At 58.6% G+C, this 22,771-nt stretch overlaps 4 protein-coding genes across 4 annotated transcripts; all 4 read right to left on the reverse strand.

Annotated features, from left to right (window-relative positions):
- Positions 1 to 808: 808 nt before the first annotated feature.
- Positions 809 to 3,474, reverse strand: LOC147412298 (uncharacterized). Its single transcript, XM_086481507.1, has 6 exons — positions 3,395 to 3,474; positions 3,200 to 3,313; positions 2,816 to 2,992; positions 1,514 to 2,406; positions 1,182 to 1,284; positions 809 to 862 (listed from the first exon to the last, which is right to left on the reverse strand). Exons 2-4 carry the CDS (start codon positions 3,200 to 3,202, stop codon positions 1,978 to 1,980), a joined length of 609 nt encoding a protein of 202 aa, XP_086337633.1. The 5' UTR covers positions 3,203 to 3,313; positions 3,395 to 3,474; the 3' UTR covers positions 809 to 862; positions 1,182 to 1,284; positions 1,514 to 1,977.
- Positions 3,475 to 4,238: 764 nt separating this feature from the next.
- LOC147412299 (maestro heat-like repeat-containing protein family member 7) lies at positions 4,239 to 6,798 on the reverse strand (the record flags this gene model as incomplete). Its single annotated transcript, XM_086481502.1, has 6 exons — positions 6,733 to 6,798; positions 6,330 to 6,419; positions 5,812 to 5,916; positions 5,418 to 5,595; positions 4,844 to 4,932; positions 4,239 to 4,370 (listed from the first exon to the last, which is right to left on the reverse strand). Coding segments are annotated over exons 1-6 (627 nt in total), but the record flags the coding sequence as incomplete, so codon positions are not given.
- Positions 6,799 to 14,050: 7,252 nt separating this feature from the next.
- LOC147412300 (uncharacterized) lies at positions 14,051 to 16,716 on the reverse strand. Its single transcript, XM_086481505.1, has 6 exons — positions 16,637 to 16,716; positions 16,442 to 16,555; positions 16,058 to 16,234; positions 14,756 to 15,648; positions 14,424 to 14,526; positions 14,051 to 14,104 (listed from the first exon to the last, which is right to left on the reverse strand). The coding sequence occupies exons 2-4, from the start codon at positions 16,442 to 16,444 to the stop codon at positions 15,220 to 15,222; spliced, it is 609 nt and encodes a 202-aa protein (XP_086337631.1). The 5' UTR covers positions 16,445 to 16,555; positions 16,637 to 16,716; the 3' UTR covers positions 14,051 to 14,104; positions 14,424 to 14,526; positions 14,756 to 15,219.
- Positions 16,717 to 17,479: 763 nt separating this feature from the next.
- LOC147412301 (maestro heat-like repeat-containing protein family member 7) lies at positions 17,480 to 20,039 on the reverse strand (the record flags this gene model as incomplete). Its single annotated transcript, XM_086481504.1, has 6 exons — positions 19,974 to 20,039; positions 19,571 to 19,660; positions 19,053 to 19,157; positions 18,659 to 18,836; positions 18,085 to 18,173; positions 17,480 to 17,611 (listed from the first exon to the last, which is right to left on the reverse strand). Coding segments are annotated over exons 1-6 (627 nt in total), but the record flags the coding sequence as incomplete, so codon positions are not given.
- Between the last annotated feature and the right edge of the window lie 2,732 nt (positions 20,040 to 22,771).

Consider the following 22,771-nt stretch of genomic DNA (forward strand, 5'->3'; position numbering starts at 1 on the left):
TCCGTGGTTCCCACAAGCCCCGTTTTTCTCTTTCTGCCTCAGGGAAAGAGTCAAACTTCAGGGCAAACTGAGAAATGAAACAGTCTGTAGAAACGCAGCATCTTGAAGGGAAGGATGTGGTGGGCGCTCCTTCGGGGGCTGCCCTTTCCCCTTCGCCCCCCCCTTAAGAACAGGCTTCCCCAGGGGGTGAACAAACACAGCTACTTTGGGGGGAAAGCCTGGCTGAGGGGGAAGCTTGTCAAACGACTGCAGCCAGGGGTGTGCCGAGGCGCGAGCTGCCTGTCCCTCCGTCAGCGGCAGAGACGGGGAATGATGGTGCCCGCTCCGCACGTGAAGGACGCTCCCCGCGTGAAAGATACCAGGGGACCGGGTTGGTTGATGCAGCTTTCATTTTCCACTTTCCCAAGGACAGCTTCACCCCTCCCTGGCTTTGCAGGGCCAGCAGCACAGCACCCGAGTCCATCCTGATGCTGGCTGCTTCCTTGGAGAACTCACGATCAGCACGGTCTGGAGCGCCAGTGAACAGACCGAGGGCTCGACGTCTTCCTCCAAGGGTTTGAGCGCTGCGACACAAAGAAATGGAGCTGAGATGAAGTCTCGTGTCTGCAGAGAGCCCCAGGCATCCCCTCCAGACCATGCCAGCCCCACTCGCCTCTTCCCCTGGCCAGGAGAGAGCCACTGCCCAGGAATGCCCCAAATGCCCCTCCGCTTCCCTGGAGCGAGGCAGGGCAGGGCAGCCCCCTGCCCTGGCTCTGTCCCCTGCCCCACCAGCCCCGGCCAACACGGCACTGCCCCTACTCGCCGCTGCAGATCTCAGCCCGCTTCTCCTTGCTTTGGTCCCTCAGGTGCCGCGCGGCGAGCCCTAGGCACAGGGCGTCGTCAGACCTCCCGCTCCCCAGCGTGCTCCCAGCAGCACAGCAGCCCGCCCTGCCGCCTTGGCTGCACGCCCTCCTCCCCCTCATCAGGGCAGAGCCCAAGGAAGACCAGTGCCCGAGGCGGGTGGGACAGAGCAAGGCGGCCACGGAGCCCAGCTGCCCGGGCAGGGGTGGGAGAGGGAGGCCAAGCCCTGCACGGGGCAGCTGGGGCTCTGGCAGGCACAGGGCTGCCTCCTTGCTGCCAGTACAGCAGCAGGGACTGGGGCCAGGTTGCCAAAAGAGGCACTCGGGGGGGATCTGGCTCACCGATGAACCTCACTGCTGCCTCTCGCAAGGCAGCCTGAGCGTCCTGCAGGTACGGCAGGCTCCGATTCAAGTATTCTTCAGCCCTGCTCCTCTTCTGCACCAGCTAGAGGGAGCACAAGGGTATGGCCGTGTCACAGAGCCTCCCCAGTTGGCTGGACCAGCCCCTCCTCCCAGCACCTCCCTTTCTCCTTCCCCCCCCCAGGCCATTCCTGTCTCCCAGCCAGGAGCCCTGTGGGGCTGAGTTTGAGAGGTCCCAGCGGTACCGAGAGCCCTCCGTGCCACTGCGAGGCCCCCAAGGGCCAGAGTCTCCAGGCCCCGGGGCTCACACTCACCAAGCACTCTCCAATTCTCCATGTCTGCTCTGTTTGGGTAAGGTGCTTGAGCTGTTTCCACTTGAGGAGCTCTGCAGCGACGATGAGGGCTTCCCCAGAGACCTGCAGAGGAGCAGAAGTCAAGACACGGCACCACAGCCTGGGGAAGGAGACCTGGCATCGCCCCCCTCTTGCCTTTGCTCCTGGGGTGATCCTGCCCTTTCGGGAAGCTGGGACACGCCTTGGCCCAAACCAGCCTCTGGGGCTCCCTTGGGCACAGGCCTGGGGGACAGGGACGGAGGCTCAAAGCCTCAGCCTCCAACACCTCCAGGGACAGCCTGAAAAACCCGCAGGGATGCGCCTGTTCAGGTCTCAGTGGCCACGGGCTGCTGCTGAGCCCTGCTGGACCAGCTAGGGCACAGGTGTTGGAAATGTCCGTGCCAGTTTCTCTGCCCCTGCTCACACTGGGTCTGCAGGGACCCTTCCTAAGGGCTGCGCGGGAGGAGGGCTGAACGGAGGGAGCGTAGCTGGGAGGGGACCCCGCCTGCCCTTCCACCTCCGCAGCAAGAGGCACTGGGGGATGAGGAAGGCCGTGGTGGGACCCGTGCAGGGACGGACGGCAGCTCTGCCCTGTCCTCAGTGTCTTGGGCAGTGGGAGCCAGAGGCGACACGCATTCCCAGCATCTGCCTGCCAGCAGCTCTTGCCCCTGACGCTCGCCCGGGGGGTCAGCACGCCCTGCCAGCTTTGGAATCTCTGCCTTGGCCACGGTGTCAGCCCCGTCATGCAGGTGAAAGAACAATGGCAGCAGGCCCCTTTGCGCTTTCTTCTTCATCCTCCTCCGGTCGTCCCCCACCACAGTCTCCAGCACGTCTCTCAACAGGCTGATGGAGAGCTCTCTTGTCTGGCTGGACTCCTGGTAGGGAGAAGGACTTGAGGGGGACTTGAGAAAGAGCCACTCCCTGCTTACTGTGAGCATTAGCATGGCAGATGTGAGGGGAGGTGCTCCAGGGTCGAGCTGTGCACACAGGAGCTGTGGGAATCTCCGCTCCTGCCTGGCGGCACAGCTGGGGAGCCCTTGGGGCTCTTGGCCTACAGGTGCTTTGCACAGGGGCCAGGCTGGGCCCCAGCACAGGGGGCTCAGGTTGCCCGGAGGCATCCGCCTGCCTGGGGAAGCCAGGCTGGGCTGCAAAGCCCAGAAGCCATCCCACGAGAGCCCAGGGGAGCGAGGAGGGCAGAAGGCCCTGCCCGCAGGGCTGGGCTGAAGGGCAGCTGTCCTTGCCCCGCACCCCTCCACGGTGCTCAGGCTCCCACATCAGCCTTACCTCGTTGAAGAGGGGCGGGAGCCTCTCTGCCAGCTGCAGAGCGATGGGGCTGGCCTCCTTCCTCTCCAGGTGACCCATCACATTCCGGAAGACCACCAGGACCTCCCTCTCGATATCTGCATCGCCATCCTGGAGCACCTCCATGACGGGCGGCAGGAGAACCTGCATTTTTCTTGCCTGGATGAAAGGCAGTTTCCTTTTGGTGCAACGGTCAAAGACCACCCTGGCAAAAATGCTCTGGTCAGCGAGCCCCGGGTCCGGGTCCGGCTTCCCGGCAGGCGGTGGCACGGGAGTCTCTCCTGGCCGAGGCCACGCGACCGCCTTACCCCCTGCCCCAGCCCCCGCCTGACAACGTGGCTCCCCCCTTGACAACGCCCTGCTCACCATGTCAGGTCTGCCTGACAGCGCGATGAGGCTTCTGAGAAAGAGGGAGACCGTCGCCAGGCTTGGATGCCTCTGATGGCTCTCGAGGCGGGACGGGTCAGCAACGTCCTCCGACTGATACAAACACAGCAGTGAGATACTGGCAGAGCCTGCAGGGCTCGCTGAAGGCAATCAGGGCCTTTTCTGGGAACTCACAGCCAAGCGGGGGATGAAGGCGTCCTCTGCGGCTGACGGGACCAGGCTGCGTAATTCCGTGCCCTGGAGCTTGCTGAGGAGCTCCTTTAAGATATTCTCCAAAGTCCGGGGCACGGAGAACAGCATCTCCCAGGTGGCCACGTCAGTGCTGCTAGCCAGAGTGCTCTGTCAGCAGGGCTGCCTCAGCCACAGCAGCACGGCCGGGGTCAGCTCCGCAGGATGCAGACCTTGCCCCTCGGTCGGGATGCCCTGGGCAGCAGGAGAAGGCTGAGGTGGTGTTCCCCGCGGGGCTGGGAGGAGAGCGATGGCGAGGCTCTGGGCTGGCTCGGCCAGCTTTGGCTGCTGCGGGCCTGGCCGAGCCACCAGGGCTGGAAAGCGTGGGAAGGAGAGCCCTGCTCCTCGGGGGGTGTCCTGCAGCATTCCTTGGGTCTGGCAGCCAGAAAGTCTCTGGGCGCCTCTCCCTGCAGGGAACAAGCCCTCCCATGGCTTTTGGGGCCCGTACCTGTCTTCTGGTGGAGAGAGCTTCAACAGGCTCACGACCACTTGCATGGGGTACCGGTCAGTCAGCAGGAGAAGTAAGGACTGCAGGCTCTGCCGGGCTGACTCCCTGTTGATGTGTTTGAGGTTTTTGTGGATGCACTTCATGAGCTGTGGAACCTAGAGGGGACGCAGGAGAGGATGGTGCTGCCACTGGAGTGCAGCCATTTCCTCAGCTGCCCTCCCCATCCATCTCTGCTGCCTTTCGAGACACCTGGGTTTGGAAGGGAGGGAGAGAGGAACAAGGCCTGGCAGGGCTCATGGGCAGGGCACCCAGCCACAGGCCACTTACATCCACCAGCCAGAAATCAGGGTCCCTCATGACCGCACCCAGCATTTCTCTCGCTTCCTTCACAAAGATGCCGGAGTCTGCCAGCGCCTCGATGGCCACAAGGACGACGTCTGTCCTCTCAGAAGGGTGGAGGTATTTTCCAAACTCCTACGAAAGGAAGGGAGGGAGGCAAGGCACGCTGCCCCGAGTGCCCTGGTGGTGCTGCTTAGATGGGCAGTGCGAGCAGCCCTGGCGAGAGATGCCCGGCAGTGCTGGTGGCAGGGCTCACAGGAAAGCTGGCTGCAGGGCTGCCATCACTGCACAGGGGAGGATGAGGACGAGAAGCGAGCCCAACCCCCCACCCCCACCCCCACCCCCACCCCCGAGTGAGGGAGGAAGGTTGGGCTCCTGGGCACAACGTGCTGGCCCTACAGCGAGCCAGGGCTTGCTGGTGGCCACGAGAGCTGGAGCTGCTGCCGGGACACCAAAGTGCAGCCCTTGCATCATCCCTGCTCGGGGACAGCAGGAACACCAGGGACAGTGAGGCCATGCCAGCCCCGCTGACTCTGGATGCCTTTGCTCACGCCCGTCCCCTGCTGATGCCATGGACAAGAGGCCCAGCAAGGTGGGGAGCTTATTACCAGGTCTCTGGTGCCCTCTGCACGCAGCAAGGAGATGGTCTTATCTTCCCAATGGAGCTGCGGTGCTTTAGCCTTTAGCATTGACCTGCCTAAATAGTGGGGGAAACACAGAAGAGGCAATAAGACACAGCAGCTTTGCCAGCAAGCTTACCAAACCGCCCCGAGATCTGATGGCAAGATGGCAGGAGAGAAGCGGTCAAGGAGCTTTCGGGAGAGCGTGGGGCATGGTTCTTGCTACGCTTGTGGCAGGGCTGGAGGCATCAGCCGTGGTGGTGCACAGAGTGAACAGCCGTTTACTAAGAGGGAAGGTGTGGCTTTGGGACGTGGCACTCAATGGTAGCTTTGGCCGTGGGGACCACAAAACAGTGGGGTTCAGGATCCTGAAAGGAGGGAGGAAGGAAAGCAGCAGAGAACAGATCCTGGACTTCAGGAGAGCACTCAGCTTCTGCAGCAAAAGGACAGCTGGGATGCTACAGGAAGCAGCGGTAAGGGGTAAAGGCGGTCAGGAAGAGAAGCAGACCTGTCAGGAGATGTCTGTGTGTGGAGGGATGAAGCCCACCACAACGTCTCTTACTTTCTTGCTTCTGCATGAATATGTTGAGGCAGAAGAGAGCATCGGAAGCGGGACAGCTTGTCTCTTCCTTGGAGAACTGGAACAGGGCGAGACGTCCGAGCAGCTGTCCCAGGATTTGAATGCGGATTTCTGGGTAGCAGACTCTGTGGCACATCTCTCTTCCAAAGTAGAGCCAGGCCTGGGCAAGGGAGGCAGAACAGCAGAAGGCTGGAGGGCAGGCAGCTGGTGCCAAAGTCCCGAACCCAAGAGCGTGCCCAGGGCTGGTCCCTGGCAAGTCAGGGCTTTGCAGGGCCACGCCAGCCGCGGCTCCCAAAGCAGCTAGCCGGGCAGCAGCCCCACACGGGGAGAGCTGCGGGCTGCTCTGCTGTGCTCTGGAGGGCGCCTGGCTCCTTACCTTCAGCGTGGAATTGTTGGCCAGAAAATTGCTCAGCACCCGAATCCTCCTCACAGTCCTCTCCCGCACAGCTTCTCTCTCGGAGGTGGTGAAAGGCAACAGCATCTGGGAGGAGAGAAGACGCTGGTGTGCCCTGGGAGCGGACGCCCGCTTCAGCAGAGGCTGCACTGCTCAACTCCTGGGCTGGACTCGCACCATCCATCAAGGCTTCCTCTGATCTTGAGCAAAGCCTGTAGCGGGGTTCGTGCCCTAGCGTGGCTCGCAGGCTTGGGACAAAACCCCCGGGCCAAGCCTGTGGCCAGGCAGGTAGCCAGATGCCAGCCTCTGCAGCCACTGTGCTCCGAAAGAGCTTGCTGGGCAGCCCCTGGTTACCCAAGGGAGGTGGGCACCCTCCCTGCAGTGTGCTCTCTCTGCATGGCACTGGTGTGGGGACCGTCCACTCAAGAGCGGACAATCCCTTCCCTCCCTCCAGGGTGAGGAGCAGCCCCTGTGAAACCCACTCTTTGCACGTGCCAGACCTCAAAGATATTCTGCAGCTCCTCGCTGACTCTGGAGGCAGAACAGTTGAGCACCAACGTGTCTAGCATCGTGTCCATGGCTTCCAGGGTCTGCAAGGAAGACAAAGAGCTGAGGCAGCGATTCTGCTGTCCCTCTCACCTCCAGGAGACTGATCTGAAGTCCCGGAGCCAAGGGAGGTCTCGCGGTGCCCCGGAGAGACCGGGGGGCAGACAGTCTGCTGCGTGCAGAGCAGCCAGCGGCACTGGACATGGGCAGGCCCACGTGAAGGAGACGAAGGGATGAGGGTGAGAAATCAAAGCCGAGACCCCGCCCTGCCTTGGATCCCTGGCCATATCGCAGCACGGGGGGGCCAGGGAGCCGCCCAGAGGGCCTGGGGGCTCCTGTAGCTCACCCAGCACTAACCCTGAAGTAGAGGCAAGTGTCCAGGCCCCGCATTTCCTCTCTTGGAGGAAGACACAAGACACTTTTGAAGCAGGCTCCTAGGAGGCTTTTCTTTTTGCCTTCCAGCGCTGGAAGGGGCTCCAGAGCTGGGCGCAGCACTGCAGGTGGGGTCTCACCAGAGCGGAGTAGAGGGGGAGAATCACCTCCCTCATCCTGCTGGCCACGCGGCTGGTGATGCAGCCCAGGATACGGTTCACTGTCTGGGCTACGAGCACACATTGCTGGGACACAGCGAGCTTCTCGTCAACCAACACCCCAAGTCCTTCTCTGCCGGGCTGCTCTCAATCCATTCTCCACCAAGACTGTATTTGGGCTTGGGACACAATACTAATTGAGACGATTGTGAACACATTCTTAGCAGAAAAGCAAACACTCCTGCTGGCGTTGGAAAATGTCTTGTCCCTGCCTCACAGCACCCCTGCGGGGAGATAACCCCACGAGGCCGCAGGACGAGGCCGTACCGTCATCAGAGCCTACGCTTACGGACTCACCGCAACAGCTACTGCCCTTGCGCCACCGCCGCTGCTGCTGCACGTCTTGCTACCTTGGTCAATAAAGCTGACAATGTAAAACTTTAAAGAGTACAATGAAAAATGAAGAAGAAATCTCAGTAGTTCACTTTATACTAAAAAGGCACGTGGATGTTTATGGACGGGCAATAAAAATGCTTACACTACAAAAGGGTTTCATTTTCCGTTTGTATTAACCGCACTCGCCTAGCTGCGAACAGACACCATTAAATCACCTGAAGCCAAAATACACCGTTCCCATCCGACTAGGGGTTTTCTTGTGCGTTACGCAATTAGCAGGGATGTCTGGGCAGCTGCACTGCCCAGGAGAGATGCCACCGAGTGGCCAGGGAAACGCACCATCCAAAGCCAGGCAGAAATAAAGTACTTCGGAGCACTCCCTCCAAATACGGGGAAAAACACCCGTAACGTTCAGCAGCCTCTCTTTTAAAACATATAGAACAAATACCAAACTGCTTAAACACCCCTCATCAATCGCACACAGCAGCTATTTGGCAGTTAAATTTAAACAATGCAGGTCCGTTTGTAAATTACACAATTCCAACTTTTTCTTTTTTTTAAAAAAAGTTTCATTTATGACAGAAAAATCAGGGAGATAAGAGATCCCCCACATGGTTTTCCTTTCTGGAAAAGAACAAAAAAACAAATCCCCAGGGCTGCAATACATAAGGCTACCAAAAAGGACCGGCAGACTTGCTAATGCTTCTGGCTGTACTGAAGCACGCGGAGGAACATGTTTTTATGGTACCTCGACTGTTACAACTGAGAACCCAAAGACCGGCAATGCCATCAGCTTTCGGAAGAGGTGCTGTGCTGCTTGGGTGTTTGGAAGGAAATCGACATTTTCTTTTTTTTTTTTTTTTTTTTTTTTCAAAAGAAAGTGAAAGGTCTTGTCACCGATGAATTCTACGGCCAAGTACGTCATCTCTGAAGACGTGCTCTCATGGGAAGTTCGACTTCTTTGAATGTTTGCAGGGAAAGCCCGGAAAACACGAGGAAGCAACACCAATTTGTCCTGTTCTGTCCTCCATATCTCCTCTTTGACCTTGATCGCTCTTAGTAGACATGTCAGCTCTCCCTCAGGTTTTCACGTCCCGCTATAAGACACTTTAAAAGCTTACAGACTGAAAAAGCACAAAGCTTTCATCGCGAAAACAAAGTCTGTTTCTTCAGAACACCCAAACTCTTACGCGCAGTTTCTTTTCCCCTTTCAGTACCACACAATTCTCAGAGAATCGTTTCTCAGCAAGCGCACAGAAACAGAAGGCTACGCACGCCCTCAGGAAGAGAAAATTAACGGAGGGAAGTATGCTTCGCACAGGCACAATGCGCTCCAGAACAGACCTTACTTATTTGGAGTGTTTCTGTTAAAATATTTCATACAAAAACTAGAGAAGGAGAGCCGGCGCACTCTTCACGTTCACTTTAAAGTCCGTACTACAAGTGCCTGGGGAAAAACGCAGACGCTCATCGGAGGTGTACGTTGTACTCGCAGAGCACTCGGGATCCTTCCCACCAGTCCTGTACTTTCAGGGCAGAAGAGAGAGTGACCACGGTGAAACAGTGGCAGCTGATATTCTGCTGAGAGCAAAAAACCCCACCCTTTAGCACAAAGCGGGCTAGGAATTGAAAGCTTCCTTTTTTGGTGAAGCTTTGTGAAGACTACAGCCAAGTGGAGGAAAAAAGCATTTTGCATCACCTTTGGGCCAGCTGTTGAGACGGGCCATAGAGCTTTGGCTTTCCGTAGAAAACCCGGCCTTTTTTTTTTTTTTTTTTTTTTTTTGACTCAGCAGCAGCTTTAGTTTCACTAGAACTCCCTTCCCTAGATCCACACAGATGACACACGCAGACAGCTATGTACATTTTCTCAAGCCTATGCAGAGCCAAGACTTCCTTGCCCTATGCCTATATACCTCACCCTACACCTATATCCCAAGTCGAATATTTTCGTTAAAGAGTACAGTGACCCCCCTGCCCTCGTCAACTGCCTCCTTGCAGAAAAGGAATGATTTATTCCAGGCAGCTCCCCCAAATGGTCAAGAACTTTTAAAACTGCAGTTGGGCCACCCAACCTGCTCAGGGTCCCTCCTGGCTTTTGACTCTCCTCAGATTTCACAGGGCGCACGCTCCCTTCCGCCTTCCAACAGCAAAAATGCGGCGCGCTCTCAGACCCAGAGCGCGACCCTATGGACGCCCACGCGCGCCGCGCCGTTTCGACGAGGAGCCACTGAGCTGCCCTGCGAGCATGGCCGCGGGCGCCAGACCAGTCTCACCTGCACCCACTTCAGCAAATGCAGTTTCTGAAGCGTCCAACTGAAAGCCGCATCTTGACGCTTCACCGCAGCGGAGGCGATCTCTATCCAGGATGCCATGAAAATGCAGGAACGCAAACGGCAAAGCCACAGCAGCCACAGCTTCATAAATAGTTAGAACAGGAACAAGGGAGAAAAATAAAACCGATGCAGCACACGCACGGGAAAGCGGCGGACGGAGAAGAGGGCCGGCATCCCCAGCCCTTACGGAAAACGTTCCGTTCTCCCTCCACTCCTAAACCCACCCGTTAGGTCTAGAAGTTGCAGCACCACCGCTGCAACGGTGACAGCAGGGAACAACAGCCCTGCCCCTGGACAGGCTACTGACCGACGCTATTTAGGCAGGGGGACGCACAGACAGAGGGACATGTTTTTGCCACACACGACACCAAATTTCCTCAAACTTTAAGTTTACCAAAAACAGCCACGGGGAACATAGTGCCAAAACCAACGTTTGGCAATACAACTTTGACGGCTTTCACAAACACACACACGCACGCACGCACACGTCTTTGGAAACTTGCTATCTGCTTCCCCTGCTCGTTGGTCTTCCTTCAGAAGCTCTACTTGCAGCCAAGGTACTCACGACCAGCTCAAGCACTCCCCTTCCTGGTATTACCAGCACAGTTACACAGGCGAGTAACTTCATCGTCCTCTGGGTCATCTCAGAAGACCAATTACAGCTGTGACAGAGGAGTGAAGGAAAGGGAAAGCAGAGGCCAGGCAGCAAAAGAGCTCTGCGGGCTTCCACCAGGCAGCACCGCATTTTTATTTTTTTTTCCCCCAAAACCACATGCCTCCACAAACCACACGACACCCCCGCACCCACAAACCACAGCAGCACTGCTCGCCCAACACCACCCCACACTCCTCACCCAAACCCACACCCCCCCCCCCCCAAAATCACACCAAAAAAACCCCACGACCCTGTACCTCCCCCCGCCCCCAGCTCCCCCCTGTCTCAGCAGATTGTCTTGTCAGAGGATGAAGTGCGGGTGATCCGTATGCCCACAACATTTGCCTCTGAGGAACACCTGTCCAGAAATAGTCCGGATCTGTAAGACAGGTGTCATTTTGGGGGTTTCAGTCAGCAGAACTCAATTTTACTGACATACACACACAGTTGTGAGGAAACGAACTAACTTTTAAATACAGAGTCTCTTGCAGGGGAGAGAACGGTGTTAAAGACTGGGGGGGGGGGGGGGGGGGAAGGAAGTCACCGTTCACAGCCCCCAATCATGAGGGAGCAGTGGGGAAAGTAACAAAAGCAAAGACAAAACAGCAGCAACATTAAGTGAAATTTGGCTTTAATTCTGATCACATACTTAAGAGATTCCCCAAATCTACACCTCAATCCTATGAAGGACCAGTCTTTTTTTCGGAAGGACCAGCTTTTTTTTACATAACAGTCCTAGATTGAAGGCTCCACGGTACAGAATGTGCATTGAGCCACAGGTCATCAATGCTCTCATGAGAAAAACAAATCAAATAACAAACAAGCTTAAACATCACTTTCCAGCCTGTTCCTTTGGTCACATCTCTACCGGCATCTAGGTGCTCAAAAACTAACTATCCTGACACCACAGGTTACTGACACTGTACTGGGGCATCTAAACGTAAAAGGCCATTTCTGTCTCGCCCATAAAATTAGGACGAACAGAAGAGAAAGAGTCAAGGCAAGAGGCAGCTCTCATGCACTGTGCTGCTTGGGTCTTCGGGAGGAAACTGACGCTTTTAAAGAAAAAAAAACCCCAAACCCGAAGACGGCACCCGCACGAAGGCAGAGTCACGCACGTTCCCTGCCCGGCACAGGGCTGGGAGGCGGCGTGGGGCTACGGGACCGGCTGAAGGGGAGGTGCACGGGGCAGTGCCCCAGCTGCACGGGGCGAGCGGGGCCAGGGGAAGCTCAGGCGGAGCTCAGGCGGAGCTCCGTCGAGTTGGGGGGGGCACCCGGCGCCGGCGCCTGCGGGGGGCGTCCGCCTCCTTCCCCTCTTCCCTTGCACCAGCTCCGGGAGCTCCCTGCGGCTGCCCTGACCCGGCTCGCCCTGAGCAGACCGGCAGCCCGCCGCAGCACGGGCTTTGAGGCTTCCCGTCCCGCCGCCCCCGGGCGGCCAGCGGCCGCGAGAGACCCCCGCACCCGCCGGAGGGGCTGGCTCGCCTCACCGCCGGCCTCGGCCCTCACCCGCCGCCATACTGCTCCCGCGAACGCGCCCGCCAGGCGCCCGCCGGCCCCGCGCCCCTGGGGCGGCAGCGGCGCGACCCGACCGGGAGGCAGCGGCCAGCGCCGGGCACCGCCCCGCGGGCCCCGCGGCATCGCATGGCCGTTATCGGCGGGCGGCAGCGCGGAGAATGCGGGCGCCGTGGCGCAAGTGCAGCGCCCAGGCTGCAGAACCCAAGGCTTGTTGCTGGGGGGGAGAGGCGAGCGAGCGAGCAACGAAGGCGCATGCGCGACGCCGGGCTGCAGTACCGAGCGTTGGTCGTCAGGTGGCAGCAGCGACGGCGGCAAAAGCGTGGCCGTTGGCGGCGGGGCCGCGCGGTCCCGTTGCCATGGGGACAGGGCGCCCTCACGGCCTGCGGCAGGGCCCGCAGCCCGGGGCGGGGCCTTGGGCTCGGCCCGGAGGACTATCGCCCTCGCCTTTCCCCCCCCCAGAACACAGCTGCCTCAAACGGAATCACGCCAAGGAGCAACCCCGGCGGTCCGCCGGCACAGTTACATGAGCTTAGCCCCTCGCTCTCGGAGGAGACAGCTGCCTGCTCCCAGTCCGAGGCCACGACGACATTGCCGCCTCTTGCTCCCTTCCGGAGTTTTGCCCGGCCCCAGCCATCGCGATGATTAATTAGGCTTGTTCTCTAGACCCTTTGCTGGCTTCGTTGCTGTTCTCTGGCCCTGCTCTGCCTCTGTCACACGCCCTCGTACTCATGGGGGACTTTAACCGCCCTCAGATCCGCTTGCAAGGTGGCCAGACAGGCGAGGTTTCGGGAGGGCGTCAGCGACAGCTGCTTGCTGCAGGGACCAGCAGGGGTGACCCACAGATGGATCTGCGCCTCAGTAACAGGGGCAGCCTCTGGGAGGGGAGGCCTAGCTTGCCCCGGGCTGGGCGCGGCCGGCTCCGGACGCACTGCAGGGGAGGGCCAGGGGCACCATCGAGCGCCCCCTCGCCCACCCACGAGGGCTGTGGACCACAGCGGGGGTCCAGGCCAGCCCGAGGACCTCCTGCCCCACAGAGACACCAGCACAGCAGCTCCCTTCCCAAACAAGTGCCAGGCCTCTTCCAGGCGCTTCTCTTTGCAGGCCTGGAGAATCGCCTCCCCGACGCCATAGCAGACGTGGGGGAGGGAACAACGTGCTGTCTGTCCCTTTCCTCTTCTCCGCTTCCAGGCTGCGTGGAAAATCAAAAGGCGTCTTTCACCACGGAGTCGCGGCAACTAGGAAACGCCGTCACCCTCGAAACTACCAACAGAGCGGCAGGGCGCAAAAGAACCAGAAACACCCCTACGGTCACAACTCTCGCGTTTCCAAGCTGTGGCCAGACTACTTCCTGTTGCTAGCCTCACCAGGAAACAGGACCGCTGGTCTTCGGAAACGTGCTTTGGTCACTGCCTAAGTCCCGAACTTCTGCAAAGAGCTCTCCGTGGTTCCCACAAGCCCCGTTTTTCTCTTTCTGCCTCAGGGAAAGAGTCAAACTTCAGGGCAAACTGAGAAATGAAACAGTCTGTAGAAACGCAGCATCTTGAAGGGAAGGATGTGGTGGGCGCTCCTTCGGGGGCTGCCCTTTCCCCTTCGCCCCCCCCTTAAGAACAGGCTTCCCCAGGGGGTGAACAAACACAGCTACTTTGGGGGGAAAGCCTGGCTGAGGGGGAAGCTTGTCAAACGACTGCAGCCAGGGGTGTGCCGAGGCGCGAGCTGCCTGTCCCTCCGTCAGCGGCAGAGACGGGGAATGATGGTGCCCGCTCCGCACGTGAAGGACGCTCCCCGCGTGAAAGATACCAGGGGACCGGGTTGGTTGATGCAGCTTTCATTTTCCACTTTCCCAAGGACAGCTTCACCCCTCCCTGGCTTTGCAGGGCCAGCAGCACAGCACCCGAGTCCATCCTGATGCTGGCTGCTTCCTTGGAGAACTCACGATCAGCACGGTCTGGAGCGCCAGTGAACAGACCGAGGGCTCGACGTCTTCCTCCAAGGGTTTGAGCGCTGCGACACAAAGAAATGGAGCTGAGATGAAGTCTCGTGTCTGCAGAGAGCCCCAGGCATCCCCTCCAGACCATGCCAGCCCCACTCGCCTCTTCCCCTGGCCAGGAGAGAGCCACTGCCCAGGAATGCCCCAAATGCCCCTCCGCTTCCCTGGAGCGAGGCAGGGCAGGGCAGCCCCCTGCCCTGGCTCTGTCCCCTGCCCCACCAGCCCCGGCCAACACGGCACTGCCCCTACTCGCCGCTGCAGATCTCAGCCCGCTTCTCCTTGCTTTGGTCCCTCAGGTGCCGCGCGGCGAGCCCTAGGCACAGGGCGTCGTCAGACCTCCCGCTCCCCAGCGTGCTCCCAGCAGCACAGCAGCCCGCCCTGCCGCCTTGGCTGCACGCCCTCCTCCCCCTCATCAGGGCAGAGCCCAAGGAAGACCAGTGCCCGAGGCGGGTGGGACAGAGCAAGGCGGCCACGGAGCCCAGCTGCCCGGGCAGGGGTGGGAGAGGGAGGCCAAGCCCTGCACGGGGCAGCTGGGGCTCTGGCAGGCACAGGGCTGCCTCCTTGCTGCCAGTACAGCAGCAGGGACTGGGGCCAGGTTGCCAAAAGAGGCACTCGGGGGGGATCTGGCTCACCGATGAACCTCACTGCTGCCTCTCGCAAGGCAGCCTGAGCGTCCTGCAGGTACGGCAGGCTCCGATTCAAGTATTCTTCAGCCCTGCTCCTCTTCTGCACCAGCTAGAGGGAGCACAAGGGTATGGCCGTGTCACAGAGCCTCCCCAGTTGGCTGGACCAGCCCCTCCTCCCAGCACCTCCCTTTCTCCTTCCCCCCCCCAGGCCATTCCTGTCTCCCAGCCAGGAGCCCTGTGGGGCTGAGTTTGAGAGGTCCCAGCGGTACCGAGAGCCCTCCGTGCCACTGCGAGGCCCCCAAGGGCCAGAGTCTCCAGGCCCCGGGGCTCACACTCACCAAGCACTCTCCAATTCTCCATGTCTGCTCTGTTTGGGTAAGGTGCTTGAGCTGTTTCCACTTGAGGAGCTCTGCAGCGACGATGAGGGCTTCCCCAGAGACCTGCAGAGGAGCAGAAGTCAAGACACGGCACCACAGCCTGGGGAAGGAGACCTGGCATCGCCCCCCTCTTGCCTTTGCTCCTGGGGTGATCCTGCCCTTTCGGGAAGCTGGGACACGCCTTGGCCCAAACCAGCCTCTGGGGCTCCCTTGGGCACAGGCCTGGGGGACAGGGACGGAGGCTCAAAGCCTCAGCCTCCAACACCTCCAGGGACAGCCTGAAAAACCCGCAGGGATGCGCCTGTTCAGGTCTCAGTGGCCACGGGCTGCTGCTGAGCCCTGCTGGACCAGCTAGGGCACAGGTGTTGGAAATGTCCGTGCCAGTTTCTCTGCCCCTGCTCACACTGGGTCTGCAGGGACCCTTCCTAAGGGCTGCGCGGGAGGAGGGCTGAACGGAGGGAGCGTAGCTGGGAGGGGACCCCGCCTGCCCTTCCACCTCCGCAGCAAGAGGCACTGGGGGATGAGGAAGGCCGTGGTGGGACCCGTGCAGGGACGGACGGCAGCTCTGCCCTGTCCTCAGTGTCTTGGGCAGTGGGAGCCAGAGGCGACACGCATTCCCAGCATCTGCCTGCCAGCAGCTCTTGCCCCTGACGCTCGCCCGGGGGGTCAGCACGCCCTGCCAGCTTTGGAATCTCTGCCTTGGCCACGGTGTCAGCCCCGTCATGCAGGTGAAAGAACAATGGCAGCAGGCCCCTTTGCGCTTTCTTCTTCATCCTCCTCCGGTCGTCCCCCACCACAGTCTCCAGCACGTCTCTCAACAGGCTGATGGAGAGCTCTCTTGTCTGGCTGGACTCCTGGTAGGGAGAAGGACTTGAGGGGGACTTGAGAAAGAGCCACTCCCTGCTTACTGTGAGCATTAGCATGGCAGATGTGAGGGGAGGTGCTCCAGGGTCGAGCTGTGCACACAGGAGCTGTGGGAATCTCCGCTCCTGCCTGGCGGCACAGCTGGGGAGCCCTTGGGGCTCTTGGCCTACAGGTGCTTTGCACAGGGGCCAGGCTGGGCCCCAGCACAGGGGGCTCAGGTTGCCCGGAGGCATCCGCCTGCCTGGGGAAGCCAGGCTGGGCTGCAAAGCCCAGAAGCCATCCCACGAGAGCCCAGGGGAGCGAGGAGGGCAGAAGGCCCTGCCCGCAGGGCTGGGCTGAAGGGCAGCTGTCCTTGCCCCGCACCCCTCCACGGTGCTCAGGCTCCCACATCAGCCTTACCTCGTTGAAGAGGGGCGGGAGCCTCTCTGCCAGCTGCAGAGCGATGGGGCTGGCCTCCTTCCTCTCCAGGTGACCCATCACATTCCGGAAGACCACCAGGACCTCCCTCTCGATATCTGCATCGCCATCCTGGAGCACCTCCATGACGGGCGGCAGGAGAACCTGCATTTTTCTTGCCTGGATGAAAGGCAGTTTCCTTTTGGTGCAACGGTCAAAGACCACCCTGGCAAAAATGCTCTGGTCAGCGAGCCCCGGGTCCGGGTCCGGCTTCCCGGCAGGCGGTGGCACGGGAGTCTCTCCTGGCCGAGGCCACGCGACCGCCTTACCCCCTGCCCCAGCCCCCGCCTGACAACGTGGCTCCCCCCTTGACAACGCCCTGCTCACCATGTCAGGTCTGCCTGACAGCGCGATGAGGCTTCTGAGAAAGAGGGAGACCGTCGCCAGGCTTGGATGCCTCTGATGGCTCTCGAGGCGGGACGGGTCAGCAACGTCCTCCGACTGATACAAACACAGCAGTGAGATACTGGCAGAGCCTGCAGGGCTCGCTGAAGGCAATCAGGGCCTTTTCTGGGAACTCACAGCCAAGCGGGGGATGAAGGCGTCCTCTGCGGCTGACGGGACCAGGCTGCGTAATTCCGTGCCCTGGAGCTTGCTGAGGAGCTCCTTTAAGATATTCTCCAAAGTCCGGGGCACGGAGAACAGCATCTCCCAGGTGGCCACGTCAGTGCTGCTAGCCAGAGTGCTCTGTCAGCAGGGCTGCCTCAGCCACAGCAGCACGGCCGGGGTCAGCTCCGCAGGATGCAGACCTTGCCCCTCGGTCGGGATGCCCTGGGCAGCAGGAGAAGGCTGAGGTGGTGTTCCCCGCGGGGCTGGGAGGAGAGCGATGGCGAGGCTCTGGGCTGGCTCGGCCAGCTTTGGCTGCTGCGGGCCTGGCCGAGCCACCAGGGCTGGAAAGCGTGGGAAGGAGAGCCCTGCTCCTCGGGGGTGTCCTGCAGCATTCCTTGGGTCTGGCAGCCAGAAAGTCTCTGGGCGCCTCTCCCTGCAGGGAACAAGCCCTCCCATGGCTTTTGGGGCCCGTACCTGTCTTCTGGTGGAGAGAGCTTCAACAGGCTCACGACCACTTGCATGGGGTACCGGTCAGTCAGCAGGAGAAGTAAGGACTGCAGGCTCTGCCGGGCTGACTCCCTGTTGATGTGTTTGAGGTTTTTGTGGATGCACTTCATGAGCTGTGGAACCTAGAGGGGACGCAGGAGAGGATGGTGCTGCCACTGGAGTGCAGCCATTTCCTCAGCTGCCCTCCCCATCCCTCTCTGCTGCCTTTCGAGACACCTGGGTTTGGAAGGGAGGGAGAGAGGAACAAGGCCTGGCAGGGCTCATGGGCAGGGCACCCAGCCACAGGCCACTTACATCCACCAGCCAGAAATCAGGGTCCCTCATGACCGCACCCAGCATTTCTCTCGCTTCCTTCACAAAGATGCCGGAGTCTGCCAGCGCCTCGATGGCCACAAGGACGACGTCTGTCCTCTCAGAAGGGTGGAGGTATTTTCCAAACTCCTACGAAAGGAAGGGAGGGAGGCAAGGCACGCTGCCCCGAGTGCCCTGGTGGTGCTGCTTAGATGGGCAGTGCGAGCAGCCCTGGCGAGAGATGCCCGGCAGTGCTGGTGGCAGGGCTCACAGGAAAGCTGGCTGCAGGGCTGCCATCACTGCACAGGGGAGGATGAGGACGAGAAGCGAGCCCAACCCCCCACCCCCACCCCCACCCCCACCCCCGAGTGAGGGAGGAAGGTTGGGCTCCTGGGCACAACGTGCTGGCCCTACAGCGAGCCAGGGCTTGCTGGTGGCCACGAGAGCTGGAGCTGCTGCCGGGACACCAAAGTGCAGCCCTTGCATCATCCCTGCTCGGGGACAGCAGGAACACCAGGGACAGTGAGGCCATGCCAGCCCCGCTGACTCTGGATGCCTTTGCTCACGCCCGTCCCCTGCTGATGCCATGGACAAGAGGCCCAGCAAGGTGGGGAGCTTATTACCAGGTCTCTGGTGCCCTCTGCACGCAGCAAGGAGATGGTCTTATCTTCCCAATGGAGCTGCGGTGCTTTAGCCTTTAGCATTGACCTGCCTAAATAGTGGGGGAAACACAGAAGAGGCAATAAGACACAGCAGCTTTGCCAGCAAGCTTACCAAACCGCCCCGAGATCTGATGGCAAGATGGCAGGAGAGAAGCGGTCAAGGAGCTTTCGGGAGAGCGTGGGGCATGGTTCTTGCTACGCTTGTGGCAGGGCTGGAGGCATCAGCCGTGGTGGTGCACAGAGTGAACAGCCGTTTACTAAGAGGGAAGGTGTGGCTTTGGGACGTGGCACTCAATGGTAGCTTTGGCCGTGGGGACCACAAAACAGTGGGGTTCAGGATCCTGAAAGGAGGGAGGAAGGAAAGCAGCAGAGAACAGATCCTGGACTTCAGGAGAGCACTCAGCTTCTGCAGCAAAAGGACAGCTGGGATGCTACAGGAAGCAGCGGTAAGGGGTAAAGGCGGTCAGGAAGAGAAGCAGACCTGTCAGGAGATGTCTGTGTGTGGAGGGATGAAGCCCACCACAACGTCTCTTACTTTCTTGCTTCTGCATGAATATGTTGAGGCAGAAGAGAGCATCGGAAGCGGGACAGCTTGTCTCTTCCTTGGAGAACTGGAACAGGGCGAGACGTCCGAGCAGCTGTCCCAGGATTTGAATGCGGATTTCTGGGTAGCAGACTCTGTGGCACATCTCTCTTCCAAAGTAGAGCCAGGCCTGGGCAAGGGAGGCAGAACAGCAGAAGGCTGGAGGGCAGGCAGCTGGTGCCAAAGTCCCGAACCCAAGAGCGTGCCCAGGGCTGGTCCCTGGCAAGTCAGGGCTTTGCAGGGCCACGCCAGCCGCGGCTCCCAAAGCAGCTAGCCGGGCAGCAGCCCCACACGGGGAGAGCTGCGGGCTGCTCTGCTGTGCTCTGGAGGGCGCCTGGCTCCTTACCTTCAGCGTGGAATTGTTGGCCAGAAAATTGCTCAGCACCCGAATCCTCCTCACAGTCCTCTCCCGCACAGCTTCTCTCTCGGAGGTGGTGAAAGGCAACAGCATCTGGGAGGAGAGAAGACGCTGGTGTGCCCTGGGAGCGGACGCCCGCTTCAGCAGAGGCTGCACTGCTCAACTCCTGGGCTGGACTCGCACCATCCATCAAGGCTTCCTCTGATCTTGAGCAAAGCCTGTAGCGGGGTTCGTGCCCTAGCGTGGCTCGCAGGCTTGGGACAAAACCCCCGGGCCAAGCCTGTGGCCAGGCAGGTAGCCAGATGCCAGCCTCTGCAGCCACTGTGCTCCGAAAGAGCTTGCTGGGCAGCCCCTGGTTACCCAAGGGAGGTGGGCACCCTCCCTGCAGTGTGCTCTCTCTGCATGGCACTGGTGTGGGGACCGTCCACTCAAGAGCGGACAATCCCTTCCCTCCCTCCAGGGTGAGGAGCAGCCCCTGTGAAACCCACTCTTTGCACGTGCCAGACCTCAAAGATATTCTGCAGCTCCTCGCTGACTCTGGAGGCAGAACAGTTGAGCACCAACGTGTCTAGCATCGTGTCCATGGCTTCCAGGGTCTGCAAGGAAGACAAAGAGCTGAGGCAGCGATTCTGCTGTCCCTCTCACCTCCAGGAGACTGATCTGAAGTCCCGGAGCCAAGGGAGGTCTCGCGGTGCCCCGGAGAGACCGGGGGGCAGACAGTCTGCTGCGTGCAGAGCAGCCAGCGGCACTGGACATGGGCAGGCCCACGTGAAGGAGACGAAGGGATGAGGGTGAGAAATCAAAGCCGAGACCCCGCCCTGCCTTGGATCCCTGGCCATATCGCAGCACGGGGGGGCCAGGGAGCCGCCCAGAGGGCCTGGGGGCTCCTGTAGCTCACCCAGCACTAACCCTGAAGTAGAGGCAAGTGTCCAGGCCCCGCATTTCCTCTCTTGGAGGAAGACACAAGACACTTTTGAAGCAGGCTCCTAGGAGGCTTTTCTTTTTGCCTTCCAGCGCTGGAAGGGGCTCCAGAGCTGGGCGCAGCACTGCAGGTGGGGTCTCACCAGAGCGGAGTAGAGGGGGAGAATCACCTCCCTCATCCTGCTGGCCACGCGGCTGGTGATGCAGCCCAGGATACGGTTCACTGTCTGGGCTACGAGCACACATTGCTGGGACACAGCGAGCTTCTCGTCAACCAACACCCCAAGTCCTTCTCTGCCGGGCTGCTCTCAATCCATTCTCCACCAAGACTGTATTTGGGCTTGGGACACAATACTAATTGAGACGATTGTGAACACATTCTTAGCAGAAAAGCAAACACTCCTGCTGGCGTTGGAAAATGTCTTGTCCCTGCCTCACAGCACCCCTGCGGGGAGATAACCCCACGAGGCCGCAGGACGAGGCCGTACCGTCATCAGAGCCTACGCTTACGGACTCACCGCAACAGCTACTGCCCTTGCGCCACCGCCGCTGCTGCTGCACGTCTTGCTACCTTGGTCAATAAAGCTGACAATGTAAAACTTTAAAGAGTACAATGAAAAATGAAGAAGAAATCTCAGTAGTTCACTTTATACTAAAAAGGCACGTGGATGTTTATGGACGGGCAATAAAAATGCTTACACTACAAAAGGGTTTCATTTTCCGTTTGTATTAACCGCACTCGCCTAGCTGCGAACAGACACCATTAAATCACCTGAAGCCAAAATACACCGTTCCCATCCGACTAGGGGTTTTCTTGTGCGTTACGCAATTAGCAGGGATGTCTGGGCAGCTGCACTGCCCAGGAGAGATGCCACCGAGTGGCCAGGGAAACGCACCATCCAAAGCCAGGCAGAAATAAAGTACTTCGGAGCACTCCCTCCAAATACGGGGAAAAACACCCGTAACGTTCAGCAGCCTCTCTTTTAAAACATATAGAACAAATACCAAACTGCTTAAACACCCCTCATCAATCGCACACAGCAGCTATTTGGCAGTTAAATTTAAACAATGCAGGTCCGTTTGTAAATTACACAATTCCAACTTTTTCTTTTTTTTAAAAAAAGTTTCATTTATGACAGAAAAATCAGGGAGATAAGAGATCCCCCACATGGTTTTCCTTTCTGGAAAAGAACAAAAAAACAAATCCCCAGGGCTGCAATACATAAGGCTACCAAAAAGGACCGGCAGACTTGCTAATGCTTCTGGCTGTACTGAAGCACGCGGAGGAACATGTTTTTATGGTACCTCGACTGTTACAACTGAGAACCCAAAGACCGGCAATGCCATCAGCTTTCGGAAGAGGTGCTGTGCTGCTTGGGTGTTTGGAAGGAAATCGACATTTTCTTTTTTTTTTTTTTTTTTTTTTTTCAAAAGAAAGTGAAAGGTCTTGTCACCGATGAATTCTACGGCCAAGTACGTCATCTCTGAAGACGTGCTCTCATGGGAAGTTCGACTTCTTTGAATGTTTGCAGGGAAAGCCCGGAAAACACGAGGAAGCAACACCAATTTGTCCTGTTCTGTCCTCCATATCTCCTCTTTGACCTTGATCGCTCTTAGTAGACATGTCAGCTCTCCCTCAGGTTTTCACGTCCCGCTATAAGACACTTTAAAAGCTTACAGACTGAAAAAGCACAAAGCTTTCATCGCGAAAACAAAGTCTGTTTCTTCAGAACACCCAAACTCTTACGCGCAGTTTCTTTTCCCCTTTCAGTACCACACAATTCTCAGAGAATCGTTTCTCAGCAAGCGCACAGAAACAGAAGGCTACGCACGCCCTCAGGAAGAGAAAATTAACGGAGGGAAGTATGCTTCGCACAGGCACAATGCGCTCCAGAACAGACCTTACTTATTTGGAGTGTTTCTGTTAAAATATTTCATACAAAAACTAGAGAAGGAGAGCCGGCGCACTCTTCACGTTCACTTTAAAGTCCGTACTACAAGTGCCTGGGGAAAAACGCAGACGCTCATCGGAGGTGTACGTTGTACTCGCAGAGCACTCGGGATCCTTCCACCAGTCCTGTACTTTCAGGGCAGAAGAGAGAGTGACCACGGTGAAACAGTGGCAGCTGATATTCTGCTGAGAGCAAAAACCCACCCTTTAGCACAAAGCGGGCTAGGAATTGAAAGCTTCCTTTTTTGGTGAAGCTTTGTGAAGACTACAGCCAAGTGGAGGAAAAAAGCATTTTGCATCACCTTTGGGCCAGCTGTTGAGACGGGCCATAGAGCTTGGCTTTCCGTAGAAAACCCGGCCTTTTTTTTTTTTTTTTTTTTTTTTGACTCAGCAGCAGCTTTAGTTTCACTAGAACTCCCTTCCCTAGATCCACACAGATGACACACGCAGACAGCTATGTACATTTTCTCAAGCCTATGCAGAGCCAAGACTTCCTTGCCCTATGCCTATATACCTCACCCTACACCTATATCCCAAGTCGAATATTTTCGTTAAAGAGTACAGTGACCCCCTGCCCTCGTCAACTGCCTCCTTGCAGAAAAGGAATGATTTATTCCAGGCAGCTCCCCCAAATGGTCAAGAACTTTTAAAACTGCAGTTGGGCCACCCAACCTGCTCAGGGTCCCTCCTGGCTTTTGACTCTCCTCAGATTTCACAGGGCGCACGCTCCCTTCGCCTTCCAACAGCAAAAAATGCGGCGCGCTCTCAGACCCAGAGCGCGACCCTATGGACGCCCACGCGCGCCGCGCCGTTTCGACGAGGAGCCACTGAGCTA

This window comes from Leptosomus discolor, unplaced genomic scaffold (genome assembly GCF_034619465.1).
Source record: "Leptosomus discolor isolate bLepDis1 unplaced genomic scaffold, bLepDis1.hap2 HAP2_SCAFFOLD_241, whole genome shotgun sequence".
Classification (NCBI taxonomy): Eukaryota; Metazoa; Chordata; class Aves; order Leptosomiformes; family Leptosomidae; genus Leptosomus; species Leptosomus discolor.

Bases quoted from the DNA above. Each gene is read 5' to 3' on its own strand.
- LOC147412298 (XM_086481507.1), bottom strand. The intron at 2,407-2,815 runs GTAAGGCTGATG...TCTCCCTACCAG, and splicing joins TCCCGCCCCTCTTCAACGAG to GAGTCCAGCCAGACAAGAGA.
- LOC147412300 (XM_086481505.1), bottom strand. The intron at 15,649-16,057 runs GTAAGGCTGATG...TCTCCCTACCAG, and splicing joins TCCCGCCCCTCTTCAACGAG to GAGTCCAGCCAGACAAGAGA.